Source organism: Falco rusticolus, chromosome 1 (genome assembly GCF_015220075.1).
Source record: "Falco rusticolus isolate bFalRus1 chromosome 1, bFalRus1.pri, whole genome shotgun sequence".
Classification (NCBI taxonomy): Eukaryota; Metazoa; Chordata; class Aves; order Falconiformes; family Falconidae; genus Falco; species Falco rusticolus.
The window spans coordinates 81,498,823-81,523,453 of record NC_051187.1 but is presented as its reverse complement, the minus strand read 5'-3'; the positions used below and the strand labels follow the sequence as shown (position 1 = coordinate 81,523,453).

Genomic DNA, 24,631 nt, shown 5'->3' with positions numbered 1-24,631 from the left:
ACCCCCTGCCATGGGCAGGGACACCTTCCACTAGATCAGGTTGCTCCAAGCCCCACCCAGCCTGGCCTTGAACACTGCCAGGGATGGGGCATCCACAGCTTCTCCAGGCAGCCTGTGGCAGTGTCTCACCACCCTCACAGTGAAAAATTTCTTCCTGTTAACCTAATGTAAATCTACCCTTTCAGTTTAAGTCGTTACCCTTGTCCTATCACTACATATGCTTTCCTTGTCCTATCAATACATGCCTTTTCCCTTGTTGCTGGTCCTTCTGCTAATTTTGAGACCCTTTTCCAATGCACAGATTAGTCCTTTAAATTTATTTATTTTTTAGCCATGTTCTTTAAAGCCTTGTTGACTTAGGGAAGGGAAGTTAGATGACAAGGTGAATGTGGCATGTTCATCGCTTTTGTTAGAGTATGTGACATGGGAGTAGTAGTGTCAGGCATGTGCAGCAGCAGCAGCACCAGCCAACAGCAAGATGGCCTGTGTCTGTCTACAGCTGGTGGGCAGGTTCTAACCTCCAAGCTGAGAGCATAAAAATTAAAAGGGGTGATCCTTCTTTGCATCACAGTCCATGCTAACTTCAGTCCCCAGGAAGCATTGGACAGCTTGAGCAGCATTGTCTTTTCCAGATGCACAGCCTTAGGAATGTGGGCTTGGGTTTTGAGGTGTTTTCCAGAGAATAGAACAAGGAGTCAAGGAAGATCTGGGTTGGACACTGGCTTCAGACTGCGGTGTGTGTCTTTTTGTCCACTCTGCAGTGCTTGCTGCCTGTGAACGTTTGGATGGTTAGGTACTTGCTGAAGCATTTCTGGGACTGCCACTGGACTGGCATTACTGAAATACCCACTCACAGATGTGCGTTCACTCCTGTGGGGTATCTACATGATACTCAAGTAGCCTTTTCTTACAAAAGGTGGAATGTGTCTGCCTGCCAGAGCTGGGTCTGGTCTCTCTATGGACATGGGCAAATACTAGCATGTACATGTTGCATCACAGATATACTTGCCTCAACCATCTTGTTAAAGTGGTCCATATTTTTCTTTGTCATACACTGGATAAGCAGAAGGAGTATATTAAGCAGAGAGGTCTCTATGAATGCTTATTTACTGCTGATGGCTAGTGCTCTCATCCTCTTCCCTTCTACATAGCTGGTTACCTTCCCCCTTGTTTTGAGAGGAGCAGGCGTACCATCTGCCACAGTTGTCATTACTGGCCTCTGCCCTGAATTGCCTTGCCCTTAAAACATTTTTCTTCATTGTTAGCAGTATAAGCCATACTAGAGAGAGACATGGGATTTAGATGGTCTTAGAGTCCTCATCCTTGAGAGTATTCTGGGGTGTTCTGTCTTCTCTGGAGTCAGTTGTATTCAGAAGATCTAGGAATAACTGAAGTGACCGCTCACTGTATGCAGCAAAATTTAAAGGCTACACGTGCACATGAGCCAGATCCAACAGGATTTCTGCTTTCATTTTCCTCCCCTTCTGAGGGGCTCCAACTTTTTGGATTTTGAATTGGAATTGTCAGCTCTCTCTGGGGAGCGGATATCCAGGAACTAGGTTAAGCAGGGGGGGTTGACAGGACATCCTTCTCGGTGCCCTAAGCTTGGAGCCTTGGAAAGCAAGGAGAGGCCATTCCCTGCACAAGGACTCAGCCTCTGATCTAGGTACTTGGAAGATGTAGACCCATACGTACCTGGGGGTGGATCTAGAAGGTTACTACCTCAGCAGCTTAACCTGTGGCTTGAGTCAGGCAATGCATTCTGTGTTCATACCCTGTAGGTTTGGTGCAAATGAATCAAGGACAGGATGAATTGCTGGAAGGCCTTACAAGGTAGGAGAGGTCAGGGCAAGTTTCTGTAATGTTGTTTGTGAAAAATATGTTTTTCTCTGAAATGAAAACATATTGTGTATCAAAGCTACCTGCCACTATGGATCCTGCAATTTCCCACTTAAAGGGCAGGTCATAGATGCCGTGTTAGCTTTTCCCTTTGTAGTTGATACCTTTTGATCCATTTAATGACTAGCAAACAAATTAGCAAAGCAAGAATACTTCTGGTTACAGCTTCAGGGCTGGCTAGAAGTGGGCAAGAGACTAGAAGTTCCAAATAAATAATGGCTAAAACATTTTAGGTAAATTCTGATTGCTTTTCATAATAAGGCTGAGATAACTTGCTGAAAACTTCGGCTTTGTGAAATCATGAGGTTTTGTGTTAATTTAGGGGGATTTTGAGGGTTGGGGTCTTGCATTTCAATCAATTCTGTTACAAAAAGGCTTTCCGATGTGGCGGGTGTAGTCTATTACATTAGCATGAGGGATCATAGCTTTCCATTTTTAGCTGTTGTTGGCTGAAAAGTTCGTTACTACTGCCAGCTAATAGAGTTGCTTCTGTAGCTCAGTGGGTAGAGGCATGTGCTGTCTAACTGCTTAGTCTATCTAATTGCATCATTACAGTCTGTGTTGACTGTCTAATCTAGCTGTATGAAGTAATTAAGATGCCCCACCACTGAGCTGCTGGTGCTGAACATCAACGCCTGGTACTGCCTTGCAGTGGGCTTGTTCCTTAGGTGTAGCTTAGGCATTTACTGTCTTTTAATCTTACGCTGTGGGTATACTCATTGCTTATGCCAGCACTTTAGATATTTATCTTGGCAGATTGTGTGGTTTAGCAGCTGTGAAAGAAGAATGTTCTCTAGATAATTCTGTTTGCAGATATATTTAGGAATCAAAACTCAGCTATTCTCAGTGGTGCTGCCTCTTAACAAATCAGGAAGAGAAAAAAAAGCTGTTTTGTTTTATGTTCTCAGCTCTAAAAGGTCAATGTGGTAGCTGAGAATCACTAAAGAACAGGGAAGTGCCTCATAGACACTGTTTTTTCACTGGGTGTGCTTCCCCCACCAGCCTTGCTGGGTAACGGTGGTTCCTGTTCTTGTCAGTCATGTTGCAGTGAATCCCCCACCCAGGATGGTTTCTCCTTGCCAAGCTGTAGGAGTTTTAGCAGGACTTTTTTTGCTGAGACACCATGAAGAATTAATCTTAGCACACAGGAGGATATGGATGTATGCCTTTCCTTTTGCTTTTTACTGCTTTTAGACATCTTTTGGGACTCCAAGTATTAAACAGCAGTGCCAATAGTTCCTTTATTCTATTTTACCTTGATATAACCTTCAGTATAGAAATGATGTTCCAGCAAGCAGATGTTACCCTAGAAATTTGTATATAAACAGCAGTATTGCAGTTTAGGCAAAGATGTATTGTTAAAATCCTTCTTTCTAAGATGAAGTAACATCATAACATCATTCTTTGTCATACCACGTCATACAAATTTAAAAGTTGCTTTGCTGTACTTAGTTGCTCAATCTGTTTCTGCTCCAAAATAAGAAAAATTTCACAGGCAGAAATATCACTCTGAGTGGGATTGATGTCTAACACAAACTGAAAGTAGTAAGACATGTGAATCAGCATCCTGAGCTGTTTGGCCCCACTGTGAAACACTGAGGGTGGGAGAGGTGAATTGCTGCTAAGCGTCAGTTGGTTTGGTTTTTTTTGCAGGGCTAGAACCCCAGTCACCTCCTAAAACACTGGTGGGGAAGACATCAATAGGACCAGCTCCAACGAGCTCCAGTGCCCATCTGAAAAGGGATGAAGATGAACTTGATCCAACCTGTGCAGCTGCTACACTGAAACTTATTAGAGACAAGTTACCGAAATTACCACGTCTATGTGCCAGGTTATCTTTGTTTTAGTTCTTGTAGAAACCTCTTGCTCTTACTTGTATGTATTAGTCAGAAAAGCACTCATGAACTAGGCAAACTGCTAAGGCTGTCTTTTGTAAGTGATTGCACCAGGACCTTAAGGAAACTTTTATTACTTACTTGATTTAGGTTTTATGTGGTGTAAATACCCTCTATGAAAACATGAAGTGTTCCCTTCTCTCCTAATCAAAAAACTTAGGCCCATTTATTGGGATTTATTTTTGGTTTGCAACTAAACAGAACACATCCTAACACTGAATTACCAAGAGATGGCTGAAACTACTTTCTTCCTAGTGAGTTATGCTGTCAGTGCTGCTTGGAGACATGTTACACTGATTCCAAAGACATGTTTGTTGTCAATCCTGTTCAAAGCTTGGTGAAACTCCAGTCTTTTCTAGCATTTATCTGTGATTTGGGGATAAGACTGGAATAAGCTACTTAGTGGTGTGTTCCTGAAAAGGTATTTCTACATTGCCCAGGAAAGCCCCCAAACCCTAGCAAACCGGAATGTAATCTGAGAAAAGTTTGCTTCATTGGAACTCCAGAGTTTGGGGTATTCAGGTGTATATTTTTACTAATAATCTTTAAAAAATTTAATGTTTCAGTAAGGTGACTAAGACCATTTGAAGCTCTGTCAGTGACTACCCAAGGTCTCCATAGTAGTACTGTTTTTTGAAGACTAAGGAATTCTGCAGTGGTGCTGCACAATGAGTATTCTAAGTCTGCAAGATGGAATTTTGTCAACAAAAGAAAGACTTTGCAATCTGTGTGACTGCCATGCAAACATGGGCATGAGTTTACAGAAGCAAGACCTTCCTAAAAATGGTTTGCAATATCATGTCTGTAGCTCCTGTTAAGAGCACAGCATGCGTGATCCACTGCTGCCCCCATTAGATCTCTAGGCTTCTCACCCACGGTGTAATATTGGTTGGCTAGTTCTCACTGAATGTGCAGTTGAGCTCCATGGTGCTGTATGCAGAGTCTGTGGTGGTGTGCTCTGTATGCTTAAAAAAAACAAAACAGACAACCCTGTAAAGGTGGTTGTAGTCCTAGATTTAAGGTAATATTAGTGTTGCTTTGAAAATCTGATGAAAACAGAGAAAAAGTTGGGATCATTGCTGTTCTGTATTGACTTTTATCATATTTTTTTTCTCCAGTGAATCTGTAGCTACTGAGCCAGCAGCCTTGGAAGAGCCTGACTGTAGGAGAAAAAAACTAGAAGAGGAAAGAGCTAAGGCTCCCTTCATGCCTTTTGGATTAGATCTTCACTACTGGGGACAGAATCAGCCAAGTGCTGGGAAGATTCTCAAGTAATGCTTCTCTTCTTCTAAGACAAATTAAACAAATATATAGATTTACTTGTAGTCAGAGGTCATGCAGTGGGGTGACTGCTATTTCTTTTGATAATTACTTTTCTGCTTTCCCTTGTGTTGTAGAACCCATAAACAAAGTCAGAAATTCTACCTTTAAATGTTATTTGTTTTGAGAAGATGTGATACTAATTAAATATCCTTTGATGCTTCAAAGCACTTTTTTTTTTTTCCTGCTCTTTTCATGTTTATGTATTATTTGCAGCATGGCATCACTTACTCCAGTTTAAATTGGTACCTCATTATGCAAAGTGCTATGCAAGTGCAAGATAGACGTTCTCTCTGCTGGAGAGTTTACAGTCCAAATAAATATCAGGCGAGGTAGGAGAAAGGCTGGGGAGGTGTTGGGGGTGTTTTTCCTGACTTTACAGAGTGGGAACTGAGGAAATTGCTATGCTTGTTCAGTCACACAAGAAATTACAGGATTTCTTGTTATAGGGTCAAATCGTGTAACCGACAGTTACGGGATTTGAATTTGGATCTTTTGCTTTCCATTCTTGCCTGGGAAGGCTTTGTGTTTCTTGGACATGAAACGTTGCTGACTTAGGGAAAGATTTATCAATGCTGGGTAGAAGAGATAGTAGGTCTACATCAGAACTTATTTCTAGCAGTCAGTTCTTAAACCCCCTTTTTAGCACTAGTATTTCTATATGAAAGTTGGGGTGCAAAGTCCTCCCTCTATGTAGAAATTTCATTTAGGTCCACCAGAACTTTAGTATCAGTATGTGCAATACTTGGCTTGGAAAAGGCAAAAATCGTAGACTGGGTGGGTTGCAAATCATACTGCTGAGAACAAGATTTTTACTTTTAAGCTTTTCTTACCAAAACAAACAAAAAACCCCAACCCATAATCATAGTCTTAAGACGGTGTTTGCAGAAAGAAACAAGAGGAAAGCTTTGCCCCTGTATCTGATTGCATAAAATGCTGAATATCTTTTAAATTATTGAAAGCCAGTGACATTTGATACATAATATGCTTTAACACAGTCACTCCAAGCTTTGGGTTCTGTCTCATGTGGTGTAAGCTCTTCAAAGCCTATAAAATGGTTAAGATTTTCAGCAGGGCTTTAAGAAGCATTTGTCTGCAATAACGTCAAAAAGGTAGTAAGGCTTTATTTTACATTGCAAATGAGTTATTCAAGTCATAAGTGAAATCAGAAGCATATTTCACTGCCTGTCTGCCTTGTGCTGTACTGTTTTATTTTTATGCTTTCCAATAAAATAGAGGGCACACTTTTGAACCTTATAGTCTATAACTACAGATATGACAATCTAACTAAAGATAATTTAAGTAACTTTGCACACACAATACCATTGACCCCTGAGTGTATTTATTGAAAAATTAAGGTGGTAGTTAGCCAACTCCTTTAACTTTTCTATATGCATGCATACTGTCTCTATAAGGTGCCTAGGAGAAAAAAGCAAACCCAAAACCCAGACAACACATACAGAATGTGTATGGAATTTGAATTTTTAGAATCTGAATTGGAAAAGCTTTCCCCTTCACCTATTTAACGCTATACTTAATTACAGCATTTACAATGAATTAAGATTTTGATAGTGAGACTGCAGCTACCAGGGAGATTATTTTCTAAAGGAGTTTTATTTAGCTGGTCAGTGGTGAACTGCCATCTTTTCTAGAAGTGACAGTAACTGTAGGCTTAACAAAAAGTTTGGACTGATCAGTTTCCCCTAGTTCCACCTTCACTCACAGAACTCATTCAACTAGTTTAAGAGCTCTTAAAATGAGTTTATAAAGCTGTACTTTTTTTATTGTTGTGGTTGGAGGGGTGTATGCTATGCCAGTTTAATCAGCTATTTTGGATAGCATGGGCTGGCCAAACTCATCTACTCTCCTCATTGAATTAAATTAGCTTACTCTTAGGATCAGAGTAAATTAGCTAGTGCAGCACTTCTTATGACTCTGACTAGGATATTTGAATTAGCTCATTTAATGCTTGCCCTGAGATCTCTGTATGCATCGTACTGGTTTTAGAATTTATATTTATTCAAGTTTTTTATAAGCTTCCTATCATCTTAGGAAATAGATATAAATTTGTTGAAAGGATGCAACATTTTTCCAGGAGCTGGACGTTCTTCTAAATTTCAGTTAACCATTACTTGTCTTTTATTTCTCCTAATACAAAGCTATATAATTTCCATTAAAGCCTCTTATTTGTCTAGATCAGTAACACTCTTTGTGAGGTGTTGATCTTCTAGCTGATGATCTGTTCCCCTTCTGATCTTACAAAACTGTTTTACTTGTCACGTGCATCATTATTATTTTTTTTCAAAGATCTCATGTTCTGTCTTTTTAAAATGTTGCTTAAAATACAACAGCAGGAAATCAGAAAACTTTGGGAATTAGCACTGCTTTGTTCTTTTCTCACCTGTTTGTAAGTTGTGCTGGGAGAAAATGAGTTAAATGATTGTAGTAAACAATAATATCTATGAATATCTGTGTAGGAATCAGGCTATTTAAAGTCCAGTTCCTAAATACTGATTAATGATACATAGAGTAAACCATAATTTTCGTTTCCTTGAAATCTGTTGGATGCAGGTTTGGAGGGGTACAGGGACAGAAAAAATAGAACTTTTTTCTAATTGGAAACATTGGCATAGACAACTGTTAAATGCTTCTTCATTCTCATGTAACTGTAATTTGATAATTTAGAGGGGGAGGGGAGTTCAGACCACCAAAGAACAATAGAATTTTACTGAGATTCCGCAAGGCTACCTTGCGTATAGACGTCCTGTGTGGTGTCTTTCTAGCAATGCTTTTCCCTCCTTGTGTCTCTAAGGTTAGTAGCACAGAGCTAGCATTCAGTCTTGTTTTAAGGATTGTATTAAAACTAAGCAAATAAGAAATATATTTAATTCTTCTATTTACTGTCTATTTTATGGTCTTGCTGCATAGTTTCTGAAGCTGAAATACTTGACCATTCAAACATTTGACTGAAGTCATGTTGGTATATTATAAAGAATCTTAGAGGTTTTTTATTTAGGCTATAGTTTGCAGAATTGTGTGATTGAAAACTTTCTTTTTTTAACCAGAAATTGTGGAAACATATTACTATGTCTCATGTTGAACTAGTCTCCACTCTTTTGTCTTTATCCCCTAATTTACCAGAAGAAAGTTATTTGTACTTTATCACAGGTTAGAATTTTTCTGGCACAAGCGAGGTATATTTGATGAAGAAATTATTGGATAGCATGAATCCCTTTTTAAGAAGGATTTTACTTGCTGAACATTTTTCTGATGATTTGGCAAACCATGGAAGGTCTTCAAGAATTCCTTAATCCTTTTTTGATCTAGTTCTTAATCTCTTTATATAGTTTTAAATGGTAAACTATTGCAGAAAAACCAGCAGCTATATATGTTGTAGGTTGCTAAGGTCAGATAATTTCCTCCACTTTTTTTTTTTCTATTGTCATCTGCTGAAAACTTCCTTAGATAAAATTCATCAAAATTTCAGGCCCACCAAAGTAATTCCTTTGGCTTATGTGCTTTGTTGAGTCGAGGTCACTGTGATTAGTGAAGCCAGTGTCGTGTATATATGACTCTGCAGCCTACAGAAGGCAAAGTCTCAGAAGGAGGAATGGCATCCAATGATATTAATGAGTGAAAGGAATTGCGTATGGATAGAGAAAATCCTCTCAGATCAGACTGGGACTGATTGGTGGAAGAATGATGTGGAATACAGGGTTGTAAAGTGTCCTTTGTGAATTTTAAGTCCTTATCAATACATCTGTCATCTAGATATCTCCATTTTGCTTGTAATAAGTAGCAGACATGCAGGCTCGAAGTTTTTTTGCTTAGTTTAGCTGTATGGTTTTTTTTTTATTCCCTTACATTTGGGATTGGATTGTTGTTGTTTAACTTGAGATGTCTTAAAGTTAGATATCTAACTTAAGCTGGTGACCCTAATTTCTTTTCATGATTAGGAGAAAGAAACATTTACCATCAGAGGGACAGTCATTGCATCCCAATTAGCATCTAGTCAGGTAATTACTCTTTGAGGTTGCCTGTTTCTCATTATAGACTATTGGCAGCCTAGGGTGGTTAAAATGGAATTATATGAATACTATTGAGAAAATTTGAAAATACTGCATCATTGAAGGGTCCTTGTTCCCCTTCTGTCCCACTTCCCATGTCCACTGACATGGTACTAATCTTCTTTGTATATTTGCCTAATATGTCTGTAACTATAGGTAAGATCTCTAACTTTAAAATAGATTTTTCAATGGATTAGCTTAATTTCTTGGAGGAACATCCTACAAGTTTTCAGACTTATGGACACTGTATGGGAGAACCTGGAAGAAAGAATCTCTACAAGGCTTAGCTGATAATTTGCTTTCTTCATTGGTCTCATACATTGCAACATTCTCTGATTTCAGCTTCTGCTTCTCTGCTGCTGCAGGAGTACAGCTGCTAGGAATAAGATCGGACAAGTTAAGACCAAACCATTTCCTCACTGATCTATCGTCTGTGTTTTAATCGTAGAAGTATTTTGTTATGAAGAATGTTAACTACAGAATCATGAAATTATTTACTGAAACTGGATATCAGATAACTGATTCAGAATGTCAGATCATGAACTAGAGCTAAGACTTGTAATAGGTTAGCAGGTTAAACAAGAAATCAATACTAGACAGGCGTTGGAGATATTTCAAAAACACCTTCATAATATAGGAGTCATAAGAAAGAAGGGTAGATTCAAACGTTTTTCTAATTCACTAGTAAAACATCCTTTTACATGTAAGTTTAACATAGGGTGTACTGGCATCAATGTGTGCTTTCTTACAACTTCATGAATAATTCTCATTTATTGTTTTCCCAGATTTGCTTCTGAGCATCGATTTTGGGCACCCAGTGAAGTAGAGGAAGAGGTGGAAAATACAGAAATAACTGAAATGTTAAAAACTAGATACATAACGTTTGCTGGCAAGTTTGAACCAGTGAAACATAAATGTCGAGCACCAATGCCTGATGGAAGTCTGTGTGAAAGACAGGATCGGATTAAGGTGGGCACTGAGTTACATGACTTCAGGATATGTGCTATATGGAGGAGATATTGTTAAAACATGTCCATAAAAGTTTATTTCACATGGTAAATATAGCTCAAGGGAGTGGAAGAACATTGTGTCTGCAGAAGTTTGCTGTTAATATGTGCTTCATATGGGAAGCATTGTTTTGGTAAGGAAGCTGTAAACATTTAAGGAACTCACAAGTATTTCTGGCATTCATCATAGGTGTTTCTATTTTATTTACTACTGTGATATGGTTGCCGAAAAGTTTTCCTCATTGAGAGGCAGATTTGATATTGACTGTTTTTAGAAATTTGGGTGTTTGAGGGGCAAAGAGGTTTTACTTACAAATTAGGTTTTATGGAAACTAAATCCTACACAGCCTCAAATTTTGGGCACTATTGAGCAGAAATACTTTGCTTAAATACTTGTTCTAATATTCCTGTTCTTCCTGTATTATCTGAGCTTGAAGGATCTGCGTGCACTCAAACATTGTAAATGGGATTGTTATGGGATAGGGGTGTAGCATAAACAACAACATAGGACTCGGCATTGGTGCCCTTGTTCCAGACTTGATGGGATGTGCTGGCCTCTTGACACTGGATATTTGTGTCACAAAGAGATTATTTCTTGGAGATTCTGAGTGTATTAAACACATGATGCCTATGGCATCCTGATGCTTTCTAAGGGGGACTGAAAATCAAGTGTAGACCTTTGTTGCTCGATTCCAGTGTCTGGCTTTAAGCTATGTTGAATTTCATTCAGAAGTTTTGAGATTATTTTTTTTCTTTCTTTCATACTGAAGTGCCCTTTCCATGGAAAGATAGTTCCTCGAGATGATTCTGGGATTCCCATTAACGCAGAGGACAGAGCCAGAGAAGAAAAGATGCGGTTTGAGAAGCAAGCAGCTCAGCCAGGTTTGTGTCTTAAAAAGAAAAACAAAACAACAACAACAAAAAACCAACAAAAAATTAAAAATGTTAGGCAGAGGTAGGAGATAAGCTTTAAATGTAAGCACAGTGTCTTTATTGTGTATGTGTTTGTGTATATATATTGTATACTATATTTACAATATCGACAATGAAGTTACAATATGGACAATAATTGTATATATTTTATCCACATTGTATATATATTTCATATATTGTATCTATATGTTCTATATACACTGTATCTGTATTTAGATACAAGTTGGACAAATCTCAGTATACAATTGGACAGCAACAGTGACAGGCTCTATGGAGAAAGAAAGCTGACTCTTTTGTTACTAAAGACATAGGTTGAGATCCACAGGACTGGATCATATTTCTGGTTTGCTCCTAACCGCATTCCCTCATTTAAATTCCCGTTGGTTTTAATTTGTAGATCATTTGCAGTGATTCTTGCTGATGTGGTGTACACAGAGTGAGGTTAACATTTTGTTTGTTCTTTATTTCCAGTAGTTGTCATGATGTTCCTAACGCTTCTCAAACAAATGAATTACAGCTTTTATCTAAGGAACATGTTTATTAAGGACAATTAAACCTATTTCCTGGGAAATGCTTGACAGTAACTGTTGCCATGCTTCTGAAAAGAAGTCGTCTAATCTTGCTGGTCTCTAACAATTGTGATTTACGTAATGTAATTATATTATTAGGATCACTGTGTTACCACAAATATTGGCAGAGTGCATTTTTTTTGTCACAATGTGGGAACTTGTTTTTCCATTATCTATTAATATCTATTGTATTTTTTATTTCCCATATCTACTCGCTTACTACTTGTGTTTTGGAAGGAGAATTCCTGGCTTTGTTATGCTGTGCATCAGTGCAGCATCACTAGAAAATACTCTGAATTAGGAGAGCCCTCACCGTAAGCCTTACTTTATTGGCATTATAACTAGTCTGAATGTTCTGATAGGCATGATGGCTTGACAAAGGGAGCAAGCAGAGCTGTGCTGTTTAATTGTTTACATGTTACTGTGCAATAATCTGGATTTTGTTTTTAAAGGGTGGGGACGGGCAACAAAACTAATGGCTTTCTTGCATCCTGGCTGCTGATTGCAGGTGTGGAGGGAAGGCTTGTCCTTCCTCAAGATTATTTGAGCATTTTTAGCCAGGATGACGCTCTGGACTGCTAAGTAAGGAATGCAGGTAATGAGAAAGACAGCAAGCAATGATACACAGGCAGGAAGATTTCCAAGTGGGATAAGACACTTATTTGCAATAGTGCAGCTAAACCTCATTAGTGATGGACAGAAGGTAGATTTTCATAGAGCACTGTGGGGATTGCAACCAGGAAGCTCCTGAAAGTTGACGGACTGCAAAGGAAGATGGAAGAGAGAGATCTATCCAGCAAAGACATAGTATATAATTGGAGGGGACAGATTTGTTTTCAAAGCTTTTATTTAATCTGCCTTCCTCCACCAGGTCTTAGTTTTCTCTGGTTTAAGCTATTTATTCTAGGTGAGCATTCTGCATTCTAATTTAACTTATCTATAGGCATTATCATTTTGATATCTTGTAGTGTACTCCCATTAAGGAGTTTGTTCTCTCTTAAGCTCTGACCGGCTCAGTATTTCATCAGTTTCACAGTTATATTATTAATGAGGCTACTGAACCTTCCACAAAACATCTTCAGAGCATAAGTTGTTGATCTGTTGTTCAAAAAGGTCTATGTCAAATGAGCCTTCATTTAAATATAAAACTGGTCCACCCAGTTTCCTTTAATTCTGATTTGGCTGTCTTTGAGTGGCTGTGCTTGGCGATTACCAGCACCACACCGATGCAGCAGTTACTGAATGCATTCTGTTTTTTCATGTGTCAAAAGTGCTGTGCTTGCAGGTAGTTTCCATCCTTATCCACGTGGAGCTAAGCGCTCTAAACTGGCATCCAGCCAACAGCATGAGTCCAGTTGGGCTCTCACAGCAAAGCCAGGGCAGGGGTGTGGATGGTTTGCTAAAAAGGAGAGTTCCCAACTTAGTTATGACAAACTAAAACTAACAAATTATAGTAGTAGGTGTTCTTGAGGGACTAGTTTCAAACTAGAAACTAATACTCTGGTATAAAAATCACTTGCACTAAAAAATATTGATTATTTTTTTTCCCTGTGAAATTGCCGCTGCTTGAGGCTAAACGTAATATTTATTTTTATTACAGTGTCAGTTCAGTGTTGTTAGAGGCTTCTCACCTCTGGCCCACAAGGATGTGTATGTTAGTCCCAAACCAGTGTTGACATTGCTGTGTTGCATTATTGAGTGTGGTTGTTAAGCTGAGATGTCATACAAAGGTCCATCCTGTCTGTCCAGGGAGATACTACACAAACTATGGCACTTAATTTATTAGACAAAACCTTACAGGTTTCTAAACCTGTACATATACCAGATGTCACTAAATACTTCTTCACTGTTTTTTGTTGCTTTCTTCATTTCTGTGCCTCACTTCTTATATTTGTTTCGTAATATTTTCATCAGCCTTTTAAAATGGTCTTGTTTGTTTGGCGGGTGTCTGGTTGGTTTGCATTAGGGTTTGCTTTTTGGTTTTTGCTTAGTTGTTTTTTTTGGTTTTTTTTACAAAGGACTTGCAGCAAGTCTGAGCAGTGCTGCTATGGAAAATATACAAGCCCCGTGCAGTAAGAGCTTTGGTCTTACAATTGGCAACATCATTTGCTGATGACAACAGTTTGAAAAATTTCTAAATAGAATTAAAATGTGGGGATCGGCTGCATGTTTAAATTGCACCAAAATCCTTTTGCCTTTTGGATGGTAGGTTTATTTTCATCCTTGTGTGATTGAAGGGGAAAATAATTATGTGGAAGTAATACAGTTCATGTGATAATGATTGTTTTAACAACACTGTCATTGTTATTATGGAGCATTTTTCAACTTAGTATAAAATTTTGAACTCTAGCTGATGTCCACAAAACGGTGCTTTGGGCTCTTCAGTCCAGATGGTGGACTCAGGTGGGATTACACTGACCTGCTAATCTGCAGTGTTCATCCTTTTCCAATAGTTCGCACACAGGAGCAAATTAAGTGCCTATTTTTTGTGTCAGCCCTGAAGAGTATCTGGTTTTTCAGCCCTTAGTGACTTGTTAACAAACAGGTATCAGGACAGGCTGGTGAAGGCAGGCCGCTGGCCAGTCAGATGTGAAATAGCATCTCTTTACTAACTACAGTATTGATTCCCGCCTACCCTTGCAAACTGTGTAATTTTCTTTTCCCTGCTGCTAAACTCAGTAACAATGTATGAAGAGCTTTAGGGGCCCATCAATGCTCAAAAAGGCTGCTCTTCCCTGGCATTCTATTGATTTTTCTCAAAGGCTTTTAAATTGCTCCTTCATTTTACTCAAATGCTCATTTCATCTCTACTGGATGCCAGCATTTTTTCGTTGTGTTTAAACAATTGCTCCATTCACTGGGTTCCTAAACTGTGACGCCTTCTTATTACTGGGAGATAAACTGTTTAGACAGTTTTCCTTAATCTTGGATTAATCGTTCCTGTATCTGAATTGTGCTGTTCTGTATTCCTTCACTTAAAAAAAAAAAAAAAAAACCAAAAAAACACAACACACCAAACAGCTCTGTGAGGTCTTATAATCTATCAAATATTTATGTTCTATTTTCTCCCTCTATACTTCCCCTGCTCATTTCTTACACAGCTTCATTTTCCTCATGCTTTTTGGTATGTTGGATTTTAATCAGTCCTCGCTTCCCTGTATCAAAGTAAGTTAGATCTAACCTTTCCTTGGAAAATTGCTCTGGTATTCCTAAACACAGTGTTCTTAAGTGAGGACATTGCCTCTGACCTTCCTGATATGTTGTTAGCAATGTTTGTCACACTCAGTGACCATATTGGTGTATAAGTGACATTGTATAGTCATTTAGGACTGTTTATTTTTCTGTATCTACACAGATGTTAAATAAGGGTAGTAGGCATTTGGTGTTACAATTTCTGCAGGCAAGAAAGGCTGAACGACATACAGGAAACTATATGAAAAATGACTGGCAATTACTGGTTGTTAAAATATAGAATTCTGACATTTATGCTGAGTTTGGACCATGTTACTCTTTGAAGTGGTGCTTGCTACATTTTTTTCCAACCCATATGGTCAAAATTTTTGTAATGCAATGCCACTCTTCTGAATTTCCCCTTGAAGATATCCATCCTCTAGCCACATCTTTACTTCCTGCTTTCCACTATATTACCTTGTTCTGATATGCAAGACTAGACATTAAAGGTGAAAGACCATGGCTTCCTCAGAGTTTACAGTCTAAATTGTTCATGCTTTTTCCTGTGGTGGCATCTATGATCAGAATCCATTTACAGTGTGTGGTTGGATTCTGAAGCATTAAGGTTTTGATAAAACTGTAAAACAAGTTTTTGATGAGATAAATCAACTCTTGTTCTATTATCAGGAGAAGAAACTTGATTTAGATAATTAAACCGAGGAAATGTGGGATATTTAAAAAGTAGTATTTTTTTCAGATGCAAGATTGGGTTCATGGCAACAGAGTCAAGTTGTCTTATTCAAGAACGCTATTTAAGTGTCAGATACCAGTTAATGTTTTGAAGCAAATATGATTGATGCAGAAAAGTTACAAAGTTCTCACCCCTACTCTCCTCAAAAGATAACATATTCCATTTTTTTAAGTTTACTTTTAAGCTTATTCAGAATTTATTTCTGGAGACAAGTTCCTCAGCTACATTGTTGGCATTTTATTCAATTTCTAAATGATGATCACTGTGTTTATGTCACCTTTCCTACATGGAATAGTTTCTTTGGAATGTTGCTACTGTGCTACTGCAAAAACTTAAGTTTTACTGCAGAACAGCTTTATCTACAGCAGCTAATAATAGATACTGATCCCAGACTAGCAGGGTTTTTTTCATCAAGATCTGTTGTTTTGGCTAACTGCTTTATCATCTCCTTCCTTTGTGTATGCAACTTACAGCGCAGCGACTCTGCCCTCGCCTAGCGGTGGCAAGAACCTGCATCTTAGCAGACTGCAAATTCAGGGTTTGGAGTTTCAAAGTGCATGCTTCTTCTTTTAAACAGAATGGCGAGATCCAGAATTCATGAGAGAAGTTGAAGCAGCTACAGGAGTGGATCTTGGTTCCTCTAAAAGTAATGGAAAAGGAGGGAAAAAGAAAGGGAAGAAGAAAAAATATCCAAATTTGACAGACCTGAAGCAGCAAGCTAACACTTCTCGTTCTCGGCTTGAGAAGAAAGTCTTCAATAAGTAAGATGCTTACATGCTCTAAAACCTGTTAAATTGCTGTTTCCCTTTGTCTCAGTGGTGCTTTCTGTTTCTGCTTTAACATGCACTTACCGAACAACTTTCTTTGCTAGCTACAGAGCAGGAATGCCTTCCATATCTCTGGATGGTACAGAGTAACAGATACTGACAACCAAGATTATTTCTTTGTGAATGATTTTCAGCAAATTTTGCAAAATTTCCCTATGAAAGTTGGTGGGTTTTTTTAATCCTTCTTAATTTTGTTCTTAATCCTTTAATTGCTGTAGTGGCTTCTCTGGATGATCATTTATTAAGTGGGTGCCACGTTATGTGTGCAAGTAGCACTGATCTGGAAAGATGATGTGTTCGGAGTGACACAACTTAAAACATCAGACACGCTGCAGTAGCGTAGATGGAGTGAAAAATGAAGTTTTTCCTTTTGAAAGCCTTAGATGGGCTGTGCTGAGCAGAACTTCAGTTATTAAAAGGATCTGTCAAAACCCCTTGGCTTTTGGCATTTAGCGGTGTCTTAACGGTTGCCCTTTAACCTCTGATGTATGCTCAGAGACCTTCCCAAACTTTTGACTGCTGCCTGGGCTTCCTGTGTATTTTCTCTCACTCTTGGGTGTACCCAGTTGCTAGCTGGGCCTGATGGAACGCCATCCAATCCAGTATGTACACACAGTGATCCCTTCCTGTGTATTATCCAGTGACATGCTGCCATTGCATTTTTCTCCTCCTTTGCTGAGAATGCATTTAATTGGTTCAGAAAAACATGTGGATCCTTGTGTTACTGTCCTTGTTCACTTACCTCCTGCTGTCGTTTGTAAGTATCAAGGACTGGAACCTGCTGCATGTCTCTCTTCAGTGTAAGAGTATGGAGATGATAATTCCCAGACCAGAGACATGTGGACACAGTATTCTTCCCACGATGGTGCAGTTTGTGTTCATCTTCCTTTCCTCCCCGCACATGACAGTAGCTCTTGGCCTACATTTGGCTTGAGAAGAAACTGTTTGGATGACATGGGCATTTAGACACATTGAACAAACGTGTCTGTGACTTATGTAGACATATGCGAGTTAACTTTAAAGCAGGCATGCTAGCTCAGGTGGAAGTGGGAGCCTACCAACCCACCAAGCTGAATGGGTTTTAGAATGTATAGTAGCTCCATATGTCCACTCTGTTATGCCATTTCTGATATCTAGTCTTGGTTAGACGTGGCTGCAGCATAGATTTGCCTAAGCATGCTCTGGTCTTTATCAAATGACAATCAGCTGGAGCTATTTAAAGCGTTTCATATGTCAAAATGAAACCAAAGGAAAGTGAAAAGTGTAAAGCTGTCAAATCATAAAAGCAAAATTATTATTATAAAAATCATTAATGGTGGGTTATTCCTTAAACATACTGGACAAGTTGAACAGCATCCAAGGCACAATATTTGTTTACTCTTGTTTTCCCTTTTCTGATGTAATGGTTATAATAACAAAACCAGATCCACATTGCTTTTAGTTATAGAAATTTCACATTTTCTGTGAAATTCACATCACCTGATCTTAGTTAGAAGTCAGAGACATACAGTTCTAATGATCAGAATTTCATATCAGCTTTAACAAAATAAGTTTTAAAAGCTGGTTTTGGTTTACTGTGGTTTGTGCTAATGATTTTGCGCGTGTGTTAGTGCCAGGCATAGCGAATCAAACCTGTCATGTTTTTAATGGGTTTCATGCTTTGCAGCACTAAACAAGATGATAACCTTGGCTCCTTGTAACAACCCCAAATTACTTGAAATGTATAGGTGATAAACCCAGGCTCTAGTCTGCCAATAAAGTTAAGTGAAATTGCACACAGATCATCAAAGTGGGATCTCATTTCATTTACAGTATCGCACAATCCAGTGGTGCTAATGTAAAACCTACATGACATGAAAGTGTCAAGGCCACTCTGCACTGCTAAAGACTCACTTTTCTCCTACCAATTAGGCAATATTTGAAGTACAAAACCATGACCACATTTTCCTTACTCTAGTAACTTAATTGGCAGAATTTTGTTGAAAGTATACCTATTCCAAGGTGTTATTTCAGAATGTTGGTTTTCGTTACAGTTGCTGCTGAGAAAATCTTTAATCCCACCATTTAGAAGTGTTATTAAGAAGTATCCTCTGTTTTCAGATGTTTCAAAATGGCTTTTGAAATGAAGCTGTTACAGAGAGCAGTTAGATAAAACAGAAGCCAACTTGCCTCTTGTCTCTGAGATAACCACAGGAGCACAGCTGGAACAGTATGTAGGACCTGAATCCTGAAAAAGGCTGGTGCATACTACCAGGATGTCTTGTCTTCATTCTACTGCACAGCCTGCAGCATCCTTAGAAGTGATAAAAGGCAGGCTGTAACAACGTAAAGTCTAACAGCAGTAGACTTGAAACCATCCACTTTGTGCGATGCAACTTGGGAACCTCATTTCTGATGTAGAAATCAAAAACATCAGTCAGTGCCATGTTCTTAAATGAGAGATAGTCCCTCAAACCAAGCCCTTAGCTGGCGTACCTCCTGCCTTGGCAGAGCGTCCAGGTTCTTTACAGAGCAGTGTTAGGAGGTATCTTCCCTCTTCATAAATAGAGGCAGGGTGACATACGAGCACACCTGCAAATACCAGCCACAGATTTCTGAGCTTTTTGGCTAGAGGCATCTAGAGTAACCAGTAAAAATGGGAACCCTACAATTCAGTAAAGAACAAAATTCCCTAGGCAAGATGCACTCAGCTGTACACAGCAGCCACTGTAAGTTTCTGTAGGGCAGATGTACACAGCAGAGCATTCTTTTGACTTCTACTACTGCCTTTCTTCTGTTTCCTTACCCCTCTGCAATCATGAACCCATTCTTCTGCCTTACCAGTTAAAGAGTACATATGCCTGCACTCTGTGCCTTTTATGAGAATCTCCTGCTCCTCTTCATGCTGTCTAGGAATAATTTTCTTCACCCTCAAAACCTCAGCTGTGTGATCTCCACTCAAAAGATTGTGAAGGGGAAAATAATGCAGTTCAAAAGCATAGCAGTCACTCCCAAAAGGAGAGAAATCCCTGGGCACCATCTTTACTAGGAGGCAACAATGGCAGCAAATAAAGAGCAGCAACATGAGGGCTAACCCTCATCAGATCCAGAAGCACCAGAAAGCTTGAGAGCTCCAAAGTTAGTACCTTTATTTCCTTTCTGAATCTGAAGAACACACCAGAACCTTCTTGAAGCACAGCGGGCACTGCAGAGGGCTGGAATGCTTGCCCATCATGAGGTAGCAGAGATCCCATTCCACTTGATGTAAGAGTGAGGTATTGGACATACTGTCCTGACTATGCTAAACTCTAAGCACTTAGCTGTTCTGCAGCAGTAATCTATCTCTCTGCACAGAGATACATGGAAATCTCTGGCATCTTCCCAAACTAGTGTTGTGCTTGTGGATTAAATAGCTGCTGCTCAGGAATGGGGCTGCTGCTGCTGTGAGCAAGTGTCTTACTCTGCCCGCAGCCAATGAAGTGGGTTTTTAGCAACCTGTGAAAGGAAAGTTGCTACATGAGTTAGTTATGTGAATGGAACAGCAAGACCTTCTCTCACAAAAGCACGCTAGATTCTGCAGGTTGGATTTTGTAAGGCTTTTAGGCCCTGTTAGATACTTCTAGTTATTTTTTTTTCCCCAAGAGCAGTTAAGTGCTTTTGAAAATCAAACTTGCTATGTGTGACTAACAGAAATAATGCTAGGAGGGTGGAATGCACAGCCATTAAACTGAAAGATTTTAATTTGTTTACTCCTGTTAATAAAATCATTGCTGAATTAAACTATTTGTATTGCTGCAGCTAATTTAGTTAACAAGACAAATTTGTTCAGCCTCATCAGTGCAGGGTTCAGAAGCCTGGTAGTGATTAATCATAGTTCGTTTTTCCCCCCCAACACTCATAAACATTCTCTGAGATGATTGTGCAGAATCAACATAATCGTTTTTATTATTTTTTGTTTCTCTTTCAGAGGTGCTGTGAAACGGGTGGTGAAAGCAATGAACCGAATGGATCAAAGAAAGCATGAGAAGTTTGCCAACCAGTTTAACTATGCACTGAATTAAATTGCTAAACAAATTTGCCCTTCATTTTATTAGAAGAGTGCAACTGCACAAAACCTTTCTCGCAGATCTTCATATTTATACTAAAATAGTGCACTAGATGCATTTTTAGTGGAGCAGTTTTCTGAATTATTTTCATCTTTTAACTTATTGGATAATGAACAGTAATTTTGGCAAAGATGTGATACAGAATGGAATGCATATAACAAGTTGATATTTATTTGTAATGTACATAAAATAGAGCATGTTTTATGACTTGTACATACTCCGGGCAAAACATTCAGATTTTGTTTTTGTTTTCCTTCCAAAGGGACTCATGTAATTTATACCTCCTTTTCCAACATGTGTGTTGTAATTTGCCTCCACTTTCATGCCTTCAGAAAGAAGATGCCTTAGAAACAATTGGATTTCTACCAGAGATGGCAACACGCAGAGTATTTGCTCAGCCTACTATTCTAGAAAGTGTACCACATCAAGTAGCACAGTGGTTCCTGCAGTACTATTAAAGACCTGTTGTGTGCACACTCAAGAAAATAATCCAAATCAACAGATGCCTTCAGATAATGAATGGAGTGCAGCTGGATTTTAGCAAACTGAAATCCAGGAGTTATTTCAAACCTGGTAGCTGTGGCACCAATAGAGAAGCTGAAATGACAAAGGTCATCCTGGTCTGCTTCTAGTCTTCCCAAGGTGGTATCCCAGTATCTTTCAGAATTATATCTGGAAAGCATTTTGTGGAAGTTTGTAGAGATACTCAGCATGTGCTGCTGTTTAGCTGACACCAAAAAGCTCCAGTACAGAGTGAAAGTATGAAGTTTTAAAAATTGTTCAAGTGGCATACTGTACTAGTGAACTGTCTGGCTTGAATTGGTTAAAATTACATCAGACTTAAGCCTGAGGGTGGATCTAAGGATCCAGATATAAACACAAGCATCTAGACTCTTCTGACTCCAGAGAGTTAAAGTGCATGCTGAGATCAAGCAGCTGGATGTAGTGAGGTTTGTTCTTGGTTGAGTGCTTACCCAGCTCTCCCAAACCTGTTTTGTTGGCTATAGTCATGTCTTAAGCAGAGCGAACCAAATGTTGACTAGTTGTGCTTTTGCAAGGTTTCATACAGCTTTGTGGGTGAAGGAAATCCAGACTATCAAGGAGGACAGAGCATTTGAAAAGCAGTTTCAAAGTGAACTGCAGAAGTCTTCAATAAAACACTGAATACAAATTAAATGGATTCTCTACAGCACTGGCTTAGTCACCTGTTGGAGGTGTTTCCTTATGCATCAAGGGACTATAAGAATTAAAAAAGGAGAAAATTCAAATCCTCCATGTAGCTTTTGATCACCTCAGACAAAAGCTAATTTAAAGTTCTGCCAAGTACCTTTTGACTTGCACAAGCATTGCTTAGAAAACCAATTAATGCTGAATCTTGATAGCTTATCTTGCAAGAGCTCTGCAGTTTGGAAGACAGTTTCCTTCTCAAACACAGACATTTAGAAGATACACTTCTAAGCTACCACAAATAAAATAATAGACAGAACTTCAGAAGATATCTACTGCACTGGAAAGCAAAGCCACTTCTACTGTCAGTCTAGCTAACTTGTCAGTGAAGGCTTTAAGTGAAAATGTAGACAAGACAAACCAAGTTCACCATCAGGTCAGTTGATGATTTTTAAACTGATTTTATTTCTTATGAAGGATAAAGACCCAAAACCAAAAAACAGCCAACAAACAAAACCCCTCACGTTTGAATGTAATACAGGTCATTGGTTGCTGGGATCCCAGAACAGCCTAAATGAAACTGTTTGATCTTGGAGATTAGCATTCAAAAGAGCCACAAAGGTCACTGTACCACTAATCCAGAGATTCTTGAGCCTGCACAGGCTAAAGGTGTTCATTGAAGGCATGTTTTCTCTTCCCCCCCATCCCCTGTAAAAAGAGTTGTAAAATGATGCTTAACCCCACTTTGCTGTGGACATAAGATGTCAGCACTAAAAAGTTTCTGGCAAACAGTAGGCACACTTTACCCATAGAGTTCCCTTTTTGGGCCTTCAGTAAAATAAAATAAACACAAAGACTGAGATTGTAAAGGGAAATGATAGAAAACTGTAAGAAAGAAGTGTGCTTAGTAAGTAATGCTTCATTAATGATGCTACTTAGTCACATCAGTTCTAGAATTGTTGGGTAAAACTTCTCTGGACTAGTGTGTCCAATCTACCAGTTAAACCCGATCCTACCATGTGATCTATATGCTCTCCCCCTTTCTTTATTAAACACACACATTCAAAAAGGTGTTTAGAAAAACCTCTGTCATGCAGAAAGAGAATTTGCAGAATTGAGGTTTCCCAGCAAGTGACTTGGAGATAGCTGACTGACACAGGTGCATGGACTTTGGGCCAGGTTAGTGATGACTTTTTTTTTTTTAAAGCTCTTCAATTATTGTTTTGGTTTTGTTGTAAGAACTTTCCATGTCAGGTGGGGAATATATCCACTTGGATGCAACTTTTTTTTCCTCCTCTTTCTGCCTTGAAGCAAGAAAGACCATTGACCCTCCATAGGAGAAGGTGTTGAACGCATCTTCTGTAGCACTGCCTTTAGGATAGCTCTTATCAGCATGTATCCAGTGTTTGAGAAACCCATGCTTCCTCTGCTGTGTTAATTATGGCCTCATTTAAACAAATTATTTCTCTACAGGGGCAATTCAGCATATATACACACCGCAGGTCTTGAATTTTGCCACTTCAGCATTCTCATTAGATCTGGTCAGATAAAGTTCCAAGGATTTTGGGAACTTTCTCCTTTTCCTGGGTTCATCTGTAGCTCGCTGGAAGAAAATTTTTAAAAAGGCATCTATCTCTAAAGGTCCAGCATGCCTTCATTAAATAAGTCTTTTTAACTTCAAAATAAATCAAGCTACCTTTTATATACACCACACCGCTTTGTGCATCGCTTTACTTGTGGCAATTGACAAATTTGAGGTCTCTGAGCTCACCAGCTTTTCAGTCATCTTAGCTGTTAAACTTTCTGTCTGACATTTCTGCTAGCACTTTTCTACTCTTGTCCTCAGGGCTTCTGGGGAAAAAAAAATAAAATACAAGTTTCATTCATGTAATCTCTGCTTGTGTTTTAGTCTTTATAACTTGCTCAAATGCTTTTGCAATTGTACTGTAACATACTTCTGCTCATTGGGGATATCGCATGTGATTCCTGGGTACCTAAACACCTTGGATGATTTGACCTCTAGAGTGTTAAGGTGAATAGTTGTAATACAGGTTGAATATTCTGTACTTCTAAAAGGACATGGTAACTCTGAGCTGAAGCGAGCTGTGCTAACGCATCCGGGTCATCCTTTTATAACTAGTGCTGAGTGGTAAGACAAGAACTGAAAGTAAAGACTTATCTGGTTGTTCTTACCTGAGCACACGGTTGCATCTGGGAAGTAAAAGCCTGGAAGGAAGAGACTGTAGTATGTATGAATGTAGTGCCCTTTGGAGTGAGGGGTCTGGCCTTCTGATACAAAGCACTTGGTGACATAAATGACCTTGGTATGGAGTATGTGAGCAGGGCTTCTAAACAAAAATCCTTCAGCACATCCCCTCTGAAGTTACTGAGGCAGGATGATAAGTCCATACTCCTCTTTTTCACAGTATCTTGCAATGTCATTTTCTCTAAACTTACTTGAGGCTTGGCTTTAGCAATCCAGATCTGGCTGAAGAATTCTATTAGAAAACTGTAACTCTCCAAAGCTCTCATAAATTGTTTGAAAGGTTTATTTGGAGGGGAATTGGGGGTTTTGGAAGCAAGACAAAGAGGCAGGATTTGTAAGCAGTTCTGCATGGATGGTGCATCATGCCATGTAAACAGTTTGCAGGCTGGGGAGGACATCAGTGAGTTTCAAAGTGGACATTGTTTAAAAAAAAAAATATTTCTTTTGTGGAAAGCAAAAAATAATAAACCTTTTCCACTTAAAGTGGCTGTGGAAATGGATGATAAGTATGTTCCTAATTATAAGGAGCTAACTAGCCCCAAGCAAGAAGTAGTATGGAATCTCAGGAACCCAGCCAGCAAACCCCTCAACTCAGCATGTATCAAAATAGTTGGGCCAAGGTAGCCATCTGGTGGTCTCTAACACTCAACACTGCAAATACCTGATTGTTACCT

The 24,631-nt window shown here is 38.9% G+C and overlaps 1 protein-coding gene across 2 annotated transcripts in view; it reads left to right on the top strand.

The window, feature by feature from the left end:
• UVSSA (UV stimulated scaffold protein A) overlaps positions 1-23,582 on the top strand; it is a 58,484-nt gene extending 34,902 nt beyond the window's left edge. For both annotated transcript variants that reach the window (XM_037386842.1, XM_037386833.1), the window contains exons 8-13: positions 3,553-3,730; positions 4,913-5,065; positions 9,967-10,150; positions 10,959-11,070; positions 16,190-16,373; positions 20,386-23,582. In XM_037386842.1, coding sequence (XP_037242739.1) covers positions 3,553-3,730; positions 4,913-5,065; positions 9,967-10,150; positions 10,959-11,070; positions 16,190-16,373; positions 20,386-20,479 — 905 coding nt within the window. In that variant the 3' untranslated portion in view covers positions 20,480-23,582. The remainder of the gene's footprint in view (positions 1-3,552; positions 3,731-4,912; positions 5,066-9,966; positions 10,151-10,958; positions 11,071-16,189; positions 16,374-20,385) is intronic.
• Positions 23,583-24,631: the final 1,049 nt, after the last annotated feature.